The 11,312-nt window shown below is 44.1% G+C and overlaps 1 protein-coding gene across 4 annotated transcripts in view; it reads left to right on the top strand.

Moving 5' to 3' along the window:
• The first annotated feature begins 148 nt into the window (after nt 1-148).
• The window catches only part of TTLL5 (tubulin tyrosine ligase like 5), a 120,846-nt gene continuing 109,682 nt past the window's right edge, over nt 149-11,312 (top strand). For all 4 annotated transcript variants that reach the window (XM_080977669.1, XM_080977671.1, XM_080977670.1 and 1 more), the window contains exons 1-6: nt 149-295; nt 2,003-2,169; nt 8,378-8,484; nt 9,116-9,198; nt 9,577-9,683; nt 10,241-10,371. In XM_080977669.1, the coding sequence (XP_080833795.1) occupies nt 2,093-2,169; nt 8,378-8,484; nt 9,116-9,198; nt 9,577-9,683; nt 10,241-10,371 (505 nt within the window). In that variant the 5' untranslated portion in view covers nt 149-295; nt 2,003-2,092. The remainder of the gene's footprint in view (nt 296-2,002; nt 2,170-8,377; nt 8,485-9,115; nt 9,199-9,576; nt 9,684-10,240; nt 10,372-11,312) is intronic.

Here is an 11,312-nt window from a genome sequence, read left to right as displayed (position 1 = left end):
GGCGGGGTTAGAAGAACCGACGGCGCTACGGCCTCCTCGGTTCATTTTCTTTCTTTTTAACAGAGGGAATCTTGCAAGACGCCATCTTAGCAGAGGCAGAGGTTCGAACGAACGGGCGAGTGTTCCTTTGTGCGCACGCGCTCGAGGAAGGAACCCGAGCGGGAGCCGAGAGCCGGCGCTTGCGCAGACGCGTCTTGGGCGAGGGAGGGAACGGTTGCCTGTTGGTTGTTGTAGTAACAGGAGAAGCGCCGGCGGGAGACGCGGCTACCGGGCCCGAAGGGAGATGAAGCAGCAGGTAGGGCGCTGGGGGAGCCCGGCAGTGACGGCGCTGGCAGCTGCAGAGCTTGCTTAGGCAGGCGGGTTGTGCTTGGGCGGCGGCAGCGTCTTCTCCCCCGCTCGACAGGAAGGACCAGGCGGCCGGGCGGGGGGGGGGGGGGGAACCTGCCTTGGAACCGAGGGCGAGGGGCGCCTCTCGCCCCAACAGCCCCCTTTTGCCTAAATAGAGGGCCAGGCCAGGGCGGCCCGGCTGGCAGGCTGAGCAGCAAAGTTCGCGGAGTTCCCAGCGGTGATTCCTGAGGGCCACGTGCAGGACCCACTTTCCCCTCACACTTTCACCCCCCAAACCCCTACAGACTTGGGATGGGGGCCCCGTTTGTGGGGGAAACGCGTCCTGTGGGAACGGTGTGCGCTTCAAGTTGGGGCTGAGAGACGTCGCTACCCACTTGCAGTGTCTCCCCCCTCCCCCCCTCGGTGTCTCTGCACCTCAATCCCTAGGGCTGCCTGATTAAAATTAAACATCTTATTTTGAACAAACTCCGCAGTTTTGGGTTGCGGAGCGACGTTATCCCACTGTGGTGTGGGGGGGGGGAGGGATTGGAGTTTCATTTTGAGGAAGGAGCTGTAGGGAAGCTTGCCTCGGGCTGCCGGGAAAAGAGCCCCCAAAGTCACAGTAGGAGAGTGTGAACTGAATAAAAAGTTGATAAGGAAACGGTGCTGAGCTGAATCTGAGTTGAACTTCTGACAACCGGCAAGTTTTCAGCACAGGCGCCTCTCTCAGCTCTCCCCTTCCAGTCTATGGTATATTGTATAATCTTTCAAGCTGGTAGATTAGAGCCGGTGAATTAGTGGGCAATACATGTCAACGTGTCTGGGATAAGGATATATGTAACTGTCAGGTTGTGACTGGAGTGGATATTTTAAGTGTTGATTCCCATAGCAGTACTAGTAGTGTAACTCACCTGGAGGAGGAAGGCAATCATAGTACAGTGGTACCTCAGGTTACATATGCTTCAGGTTACATACGCTTCAGGTTACAGACTCTGTTAACCCAGAAATAGTGCTTCAGATTAAGAACTTTGCTTCAGGATGAGAACAGAAATCATGTTCCAGCGGCGCAGTGGCAGCAGGAGGCCCCATTATCTAAGGTTGTGCTTCAGGTTAAGAACAGTTTCAGGTTAAGAACGGACCTCCGGAACAAATTAAGTACTTAACCCGAGGTACCACTGTACAGCCTTCTGCCAGTTATTTGTTCATTTAATTTTATCAGGTATATTTATAAACCTCTGAGCCTCAAGGTAATGCCATGCACTATACAGAAATACAAATAAAATAAGTAAGAATAGATAAGCGTTCTCAAAATGCAGGAGGCACTGTTGCCATTTCTGCATGAAGTGCCTGTGAAAATATGGCTTAGATCAATATTAAAGGTGGTCTGTTAGAGAGTATTAATTATTCATATTGGTATCCTCCCCTTTCTCTAATAAGCTCAGGGTGGTGTATCATATTTTATGATTGTTGTGAAATAGTAACTTCGCTCATAGGCATTGCGGTTGAGGGGGATTATTACCTATGTTCTCGATACCCAGATTCAGCACTCTTGTCATGACACCACCCTGACTTTCTTTGTAAGGGAGGAAATAATGCCAGGGTGCTCCATATCTGCAGTTTACTCATAGCAGTCATTTTGTTGTTGTTGTTGTTGTTGTTGTTGTTGTTGTTGTAGAAAACAGCACTGGTGGATAGGTTTACTGATTCTACGGGGGAGAGTTTGAGAGGCCATCGTTTCTGGGCTGTATGAAAACGTCCACAGGAAATGCCCGTTGGAATGGCTCGGGACTTGGAAGAAACAGATTCGTCCTCAGAGGAAGAGGAAGTGGTGGAAGGACCAGAGTGAGTTAACATGGTACCTGTATATGACATTGAAACTGTACATCTTGCATCTCATCATCCATACTTGGAATATTATTTCTCGTTGTTAAAGGGGGGGTGTTGGTTGGTTACAATGCATGAAAAATCAGTATTCAACTTGCACCCGAATATTGTTTTAGAGCCTGAAAAGCTGTGTTCTCCTGTAATTCTGGAGTCAGGAAGATGGAATAGTCATACATGAACATACAAAGCTGCGTTATACCAGATCAGACTGTTTGTCCATCTAGTCCAGTGTTCTCTACTCTGACTGACTGTGACTCTCCAAGGTCTTTCTTGCTCTCTGATCCTTTAGCTAATAATATTAATAATAATAATAATTTTTATTTATACCCCGCCCTCCCTGGCCAAAACCGGGCTCAGAGCGGCTAACATCAAATGTATAACACATTAACATAAAATCAGGCAATCAATTAAAATAAATCCTAAAATCAGATCAAGATCAGAATAAAATCCAGTCAGATGGCAACCCGCAGATAAGGGTTGGGGACCTTAAATGCTCACCAGGACCAACTGTTTGTGCTGAACTTATATGAGCCTATGAGAAAAATTGGGAGGCCACTTTCATGCACGTTCTTATGAAAGGGGAGAGGGAGTCAGACCCCAACCAAAGACCTGGCGGAACAGCTCCGTCTTGCAGGCCCTGCGGAAAGATGTCAAGTCCCTCAGGGCCCTGGTCTCTTGTGACAGAGTGTTCCACCAGGCCGGGGCCATGGCCAAAAAGGCCTAGGCCATGGTCGAGGCCAGTCTAATCTTCTTGAGGCTCAGGACCTCCAAGATGTTATTATTTGCGGACCATAAGGTCCTCCGTGGGGCATACCAGGAGAGGCGGTCCCATAGGTACGAGGGTCCTAGGCTGTATAGGGCTTTAAAGGTTAAAACCAGCACCTTAAACCTGATCCTGTACTCTGCCAGGAGCCAGTGCAGCTGCTGTAGCACTGGATGAATGTGATTCCGCGTCGAGGACCCCATAAGGAGTCTCGCTGCGGCATTCTGCACCCACTGGTGTTTCTGGGTCAGCTTCAAGGGCAGCCCCACGTAGAGTGAATTACAATAATCAAGCCTGGAGGGTGACCGTTGCATGGATCACAGTGGCAAGATCAGGGCGAGAGAGGTAAGGGACCAATTGCTTAGCACGCGGAGATGGAAAAATGCCTCCTTTGCTGTAGCTATAACCTGCACCTCCGTAGAAAGGGCGTTGTTGAAGATTACACCCAGACTCTTGACAGAAGGCGCTGGCACTAATTGCGCCCCTGCAAGAGATAGGAGTTGGTCCACCAACGCCATGTCATCCCGACCCAGCCAAAGGGTCTTCGAAGGATTTAACTTCAACCGGCTCCCACGCAGCCATCCAGCCACAGCTTCCAAGCACCTGATCAGTGTGTCCGGGGCCAAGTCAGGCTAGCCGTCCATCAACAGATAAAGATGGATGTCATCAGCATACTGGTGGCAACCCAAACCAAAACTCCAGACAAGCTGGGTGAGGGGGCATATAAATATATTAAAAAGCATGGGGAGAGGATTGCACCCTGCGGCATGTCACACACCAAGGAGTGCCGTGACGACAACTCCTCCCCTAGTGCTACCCTCTGTCCCTGACCTGAAAGGAAAGAGCGCAGCCATTGTAGGACTGTGCCCTAAATCCCCATGTCGACAAGGCGGTGCTCCAGAAGTTCGTAATCGACTATGTCAAAGCCTGCTGACAGATCTAGAAGAATCAGCAGTCCTGACCCGCCTCGATCCAGCTGCCTACAGAGGTCATCTGTTAGGGTGGCCAGAACCGTCTCCGTCCTGTGACCAGGGCAAAAGCCGGTCTGAAATGGATGCTGGGGACTGAACTTAGGATCTTCTATATGCAAAGCACTTGCTCTATCACTGAGTTATGGGTAGGGTATAATTATAATTATTATTATTATTACCATGAGACAGAGTGAGACAGCTGCCTCAGGTGGCAGATTGGAGAGAGCTCTGTGTGTGTGCTATGCAAACCTTTCCCTCATCCACTAAACTAGGCCCCTTCCCTCAGGGTGCTGTGGAGGATGTTGAAATAAGATTAAATGGTTTGCTGAACTATTGTATGTATAATAGACTCCTGGGAGGCAACTTTTCGCCCTTTGCAATATGCCTTTGGCTGGCTCTGGCTTCTTTCTGAATGGTTATCTTTAATTATCACCAATTTTTATGATCTTGTTATTAATCATCTTTAACAGATACTGCCATGACTTACTAATGGGTCCTTTGGTGGTTGCCACCAACCCCCTCTCTTTCCCCAAGTCTTTTGGAGTGCATGGAGAACTCTGAAAGGTGGAGGTTATTCTCTCACCTGTGCTGTGGTTTGGAAAAAACTTTGTTGTTTCTTATCCAAAGTACAAGGCAAGTGAGATAAAACCCTGCTTGCTAGAGAGTAGGTAGTGATCTGTGCTCATCTGTATTCATGTTTAGAGAAGATGAGAAACATCAAGTGATTTCTTAGCTTCTCCAAATTGTTTGTAATTGAACATCCACCTAACCTGAGAGCCTGGGCAGCTCTGGATCTGTCAATACTTGCAGGTAAATAGAAGATGATACTGAAATACAAGAGGTTTGGGAACCTTATCCTGTTTCATATGCTGTATTTGTAGAGGTCTGAATCTTCTAAAATGTTAGCCCTGAGCCATAGAGAAATGGTACAATAGAGAAAAAACCTCTTGCTAACCAGTCATGCTACTAGCATCAAGCGGCAGCAGTATCTATTCCTGAGTAATATGTGTGGCGCTTCTATCCCAGCTTGTCGCTATAAGATCATTTTCATAGTATTAAGAATTGAAAGATGGGACGCGGGTGGCGCTGTGGGTTAAACCACAGAGCCTAGGACTTGCCGATCAGAAGGTCGTCGGTTTGAATCCCCGTGACGGGGTGAGCTCCCGTTGCTCGGTCCCTGCTCCTGCCAACCTAGCAGTTCGAAAGCACGTCAAAGTGCAAGTAGATAAATAGGTACCTCTCCAGCGGGAAGGTAAACGGTGTTTCCGTGCGCTGCTCTGGTTCGCCAGAAGCGGCTTAGTCATGCTGGCCACATGACCCGGAAGCTGTTCGCCAGCTCCCTTGGCCAGTAAAGCGAGATGAGCGCCGCAACGCCAGAATCGGTCACGACTAGACCTAATGGTCAGGGGTCCCTTTACCTTTACCTTAAGAATTGAAAACTGTATTATTTTCTCCCGGTTACTTTTTACTTTTGTAGTATGTTTATTGGATTGTTGGCCAGAGGGCAGGTATACTTGTTTTTAAATATCTGTACAGTGTTTAGTAGACTGCAGGTGTTCTAGAAGTGATAATTAATAACTTGATCTGGTTACTTGAACAACCTTACTCTCTCAGCGGTCTTTTATTTGACTACTGATATACACTGTGAACACTATTTTTTTCTAAGGTTGCTATTTTAATTTATTTAAATAAGTCAGAGTTTTGCCTGCTGACTTGAAAGGGACATGGACCGTACCTCAGATCGGATGGCAATGCCCATAACACTGGTATCTTCTCTCTCTCTCTCTGTCTGTCTCTGTCTGTCTCTCTCTCTCTCTCTCTCTGTGTGTGTGTGTGTTTTACATCCTGCTAGGGATTCGATGTATTCTTCTTGTTGAGGCCCAAATCTTCCTTCCTTCCTTCTTGCAACCAAATCTGCTTTGGAAGGCATTTGCTTTTTTGTCTGAAATACCGCACTGTGCACAGAATAGCATGGGATCAGTGCCACAATTGTAGGGATCTCCAATCTGCATGTCCAGACATCTTTCTCAGTATACTTCAAGCAATACTGAGCTGTTGCACTGCATAGATGTCTGGATTATTTTCTAGGCAGTGACTGCTGTCCTCCAGCATGTTATTCCAGGAAGCTGAGGGTCATGAAGAGGGTGAGTGTTAGTGTCTGAGCTGTGGTGTCCTTAGTGTAAATCCTCAGAACAGGAATTAGCCTAAAGTACCTTCCTTCAGTCTCGGCTCTGTTCCCACTTACATAAGGTGTTAGAGTAGGCATAAAAAATATTTGACTTAACATCTTTGCTTGACCTAGCTCAGTGTTCAGGGTGAACAACCTGGGGCATCAGAGGACACAAAATTATTCTTCATACTGACATGTGATGTGGGATTCTAATAATCAAAAGAATCCTGTGTAAAGGAACTTAAGGGAAAGGAAGTGTACAAATGTAGAATCACCTTCGTTGATTGACTCCTTGCAGTTTATGCAGATAGATAGAATTGTCCTAGACTTGGGCATGTGTTCACATGAAGGCAAATGGTTATTTTTGTGAAGGGTCTGTAATAGCTTATTTGCCACTTGTAGGTCATATTGAAAATATGCTTGAGAGCTCTAGCTAAGCAGCATGCTGCATAATAATTTGCATGCTCCATCTATAGGTGGAAAATATTTAATGTTGGTGGACATATTGTACGGTATATGCTGTGCGCAATTTTTTAAATTCTGAAATAATTAAATATGGGGAGAGTGCTGAAATATTGATGTGCTGACAGCACTACATAGACTATCAAGCATTTTGGCTTCCTTCCTTGTGTAACATATGCTTGAATGGCCTGCTATCACATTTACAGTTTACAGCAATGATGTGAGAACTGGAAATCTCTTAAGAACAACAGTAAACTAAAGCTGCTGTTTTAGGACTGTTAAGGCAGCAGCTTAAAAGTACACGCACCACTTCAAGACTGTAAATGCATTGCTTTGTATTTGTAGCAAGAAACATTCTTGTTCTTGGTTTGCTTGTCAGTTTATGTACCTGTATAGTATACTCTTAAACAACAGCATGTTTTTCTTCATACTTAACAAAGGCAAAAGTGCCTACTTGCAACTGAGTCCTTGTACATCCTAATTTTCCTTCCTGTGTTTTTGTATCATTTTGTTCTTGGGCAGAATGTAAGCCATGTAGGAGATCTCTTAATTTACTGCTCCCCACCTCCCAGCTTGGGACGCGGGTGGTGCTGTGGGTAAAACCTCAGTGCCTAGGACTTGCCAATCGTATGGTCGGCAGTTCGAATGCCCGCGGCAGGGTGAGCTCCCGTTGTTCGGTCCCAGCTCCTGCCCACCTAGCAGTTCAAAAGCACCCCTAAGTGCAAGTAGATAAATAGGTACCGCTTTATAGCAGGAAGGTAACGGCGTTTCCGTGTGCTGCGCTGGTGCTGGCTCGCCAGAGCAGCTTCGTCAAGCTGGCCACGTGACTCGGAAGTGTCTTCGGACATCGCTGGCTCCCGGCCTCTTAAGCGAGATGAGCACGCAACCCTAGAGTCGGACACAACTGGCCCGTACGGGCAGGGGTACCTTTACCTTTACCTTTACCTCCCAGCTTATATGTTATTTTGGAGAGAAAAGAGGTGAAACTGGTGTGAGGGGAATATCTAAGCGTTCCTCCTTTCTGTTTCTAACATGTCTTTTAGCACAGGGTAATACTGGAAGATGGGTATAATGCCTCCTATCTTAATAGAAACTTGTTGTGAAGTTTTTGGTGCATGCTGTATAGTTATCAGACCACCCAAATATCCAAATTTTAATTTTACGTAATAGAAATATTGATAAAACAAAAGCATTTCTGCATATGATGACTTGCTTAATTTATAAGTAAGAATTTCCTTTTACATTGCCACATGCTATACCCTGGCTTTTCTTCTTCCAACTCCATTTTTCTTATTTTTCTGCGTTGCTACGCCTTTTGCTGTGTGGTAACTGTACAAATGTCAACATCTCTGTGTTTGAGCTGAGATGTAACCTTAGTGTAGTAATGTGTTGCCATTTGACTTGCTGAGGTGTTGCCTTAGCATGGGTTGCCACGATACCTGGCCAGTTTATAACTTGAACTGCACTCAGAAAATGTAAGGGTTTGTCTTGGAATAATTCTTTGAACAATCTAATGCTACATAAAATATCAAAATCATCTCTCTTTCCCTCATAAGCATTTTAATGCCTTGCTTTAAATGTTGGATCAGAAAAAAGGAAAAGAAAAATTGCTGTACACTTCAGCAATAAATGTTTGTCGTAAGAGGGTTAACTGCTGTTTTTATGTTTCTGAATCTTGAGGCTTATATTTACTATTAAGTAGTTTTAATCTACATAGGGGTTGCTGTCTGCAGGTATTCTGACTCTCTTCATAATTAGCATTTTCCTGTATATGTTCATAAATGTCTTTTGCCGTTTTAGGGACCACCCATGCATCATGTGGACAGGTGGATTCAGAAGGATCCCAATCCTGGTATTTCATGCAGAAGCTATTCTAACCAAGGACAGTTACATCCGCTTGATTGGGGGTAAATGTGGTTTTATGCAACTCATTATCTCAACAAGAGTATATAAAATGAAATTACCTGTATATGATTTCTCTTCTTGTCATATAAATAAATGAAATAGCTCTTGACATATTAGAGTTATGTGTTGCTTTGACTATAAATAAATAAATAAATAAATAAATCAAAACAGTCAAATTACAACCTTCTAAGTTCCCAAGAGAAGAATTTAAACATGCTCTGAAAATGTCTGTTGAAAACAACAGGAGTTAAAAAATGCTTAACATTGTTTGGAAGTCTAAAAAGTTCATAGGCTCTTTCTTGTGCAGCAACAGTAAATTAACTGATTAAACAAACATGTGGGAAAAAGAAAGAAAGAGGGAGGGCCAGGGTGAGTTTTGTAATTTACCCTTATTGGTTTTGCTGCATCCCTAATAATAATAATAATAATAATAAGAAGAAGAAGAAGAAGAAGAAGAAGAAGAAGAAGAAGAAGAAGTAGTAGTAGTAGTAGTAGTAGTAGTAGTAGTATTAGTGTAGGAATAATGGAATGTGTCAAGTTCCCTAACACTGTTTCCCTTTGGCAGCCTTTGGCAGCCAGTGAAATATAATGTGGCTGGGGTGGTGTTATTAATTTGTGATACTTTCTTCACAGAGCGCTATCGCTTGTCTTTTAAGATTGTGAGAACAGACAGTCGCCTGGTGCGGAGCATTTTGTCAGCTCATGGATTCCGTGAGGTATGTTCATCAGGACTTGTTAAATATGAAGAGACTTATGTTTGCCTGCTCTTAAAGCCAAGAGACAGATATAGTTCAGAGCGTGGAGTGTGAAGATACAGCTGTTCAAACAAAAAGCATGACAAAGCACACTCCTGCATTAGGTAGCTTGTCATATATACTGTTTCTAATATGATTACTTTATAATGTACATTCCTTTTGTCTAGTATATTTTGAAACCTACAAATTGTATACATACCCAAAGAAACAAAGCATACCTGAAGAAACAAAGCTTGTGGAGGTGCATTAATACTGGCTGTGTGAATTGTTTTTGTTTTGGAATCTAGTGCCTTGATTGGTAGGTAATATACTTTTTCCCAACTTCCTTGTCATGTCTAGGTACACCCAAGCAGCAATGAGTATAACCTTATGTGGACAGGATCCCATCTGAAACCCTACATTCTACGAACCCTCACAGATATTCAAAAGGTCAACCACTTCCCTAGGTAAGGGGATATGTGATGACTGCATAGAAATGCCTCTATAGAAGGGTGCAAATAAGCAGTGTGACTTGAATATGCACTATATTATTCTTCAGTCTCTCTTATAGCTTGTGTAGAAAATTGGGACAAATGAGATTTATAAATTCCCATCCCCAAAGTCCTCATGCTCAGTAAAACTTTCATAAAAACACTAATAAAATAGTTTTTAAATTAAAAAATAAAATAAAATCCCTTGCCATGAGATACTTGCTCAAAGAGTTGCCTATTATTGCTTAGAATTAATGGATCTCTAGGGAAATTGGAATGAGGAACCACCACCAAGAAATCTTTCTGTAAGCTTGGTACATTCATACCACCCTTTAGAATGCTTTCAGTAGGAGAGAGTCAATAATCAGTTGGTGACTGCAGACCTTTATGTTGTATTCAGACAGTAGCAAGAGAGCAAGCTAGAATTGTGCAAGTTCCTTGTGCTCCTTAAAACTTGTGAGTGTTAAGGTAATTAATTTTCAAAGATCCTCACAAAGAGGCGACATCTGAAAACTGCGTGTACATCTCTTCAGGTCTTATGAATTAACTCGAAAGGACAGATTGTACAAGAACATAATTCGCATGCAGCAAACCTATGGATTCAAAACCTTCCATGTGCTCCCTCAGACCTTCATTCTCCCTGCTGAATATCAAGAGTTTTGCTGTAAGTGACTGAATCAAAGTGACCAAGTATTAAGTAAAGTCGGGAAGTGTTTTTCATTTTTCATTTTATGACCTTCCTGGTGCTCCAGGCGACAAAATGTATGTCAGCTTTTGACATTGAAACTCATGATATTTCAATGACTCCCCTAGGAAAAGTCCTCTCCTAACCCTTTGAATCCTTGCAGTGGAGGTCATTCATGCATTGGGAAAACCTGGGAAATAGATATTTAAATGTGGGACATCTCTGTTCCTTCATACTAAGGCTCATGACTTGGAGTCCTAAGCCTTAATTTTTTTTAAAAAATCATCAGCCATTTGAGTGTAACAATTGACAGGGGGTGAGTCCCGAGCTCTGTGCTTACTTTAGTCTGGTTTGCACATAGCCATAAGCCAAACCATGGCTTATTGTGAATGAGCAAGCATGCTGGTGCACAGGGGAGAATTGCTCCTCCCCTGCTGCTGCTGCAGTACTTTGACTTAACATTATGTCCAAATGGGCTACCAAAATTTGATCGGTAATCAAAGTTTGTACTTGACTTACTGCTTATGGTTTGGGAGAAAACAAACCACGATCCTGGGTTTGGACATAGTTCTAAGGCCAACCATGGCTTAGGTGCTGGTAGTGCAGCAGGAGTGAAGCAGCACAAGTTTCCCTGTGCAGTGGCACACTCGATCATTTAGGCATAAGTCACAGGGGAATGGCTGTAGCTCAGTGGTAGAGTATCAGTTTTGCATGGAGGAAGTCCCAGGTTCCATCCCTGGCATCTGCAGGTAGGGCTGGGAGAGAACCCTGTTGGAAATCCTGGAGAGCTGCTGCAGGTTAGGGTGGACAATGCAGATGTAGATGAGCCAATGATCTCACTCAGAATAAGGTAGTTTTCTATGCTAAGTACAAACCAGGCAAGTGAATTTTCCAAATCCCATAATTGTTATGTGTCACCA

The sequence above is a fragment of the Podarcis pityusensis genome (genome assembly GCF_964106645.2).
Source record: "Podarcis pityusensis genome assembly, chromosome: 1".
Classification (NCBI taxonomy): domain Eukaryota; kingdom Metazoa; phylum Chordata; class Lepidosauria; order Squamata; family Lacertidae; genus Podarcis; species Podarcis pityusensis.
The sequence above is the reverse complement of the archived record's forward strand: the minus strand, read 5'-3'. Positions and strand labels throughout refer to the sequence as shown.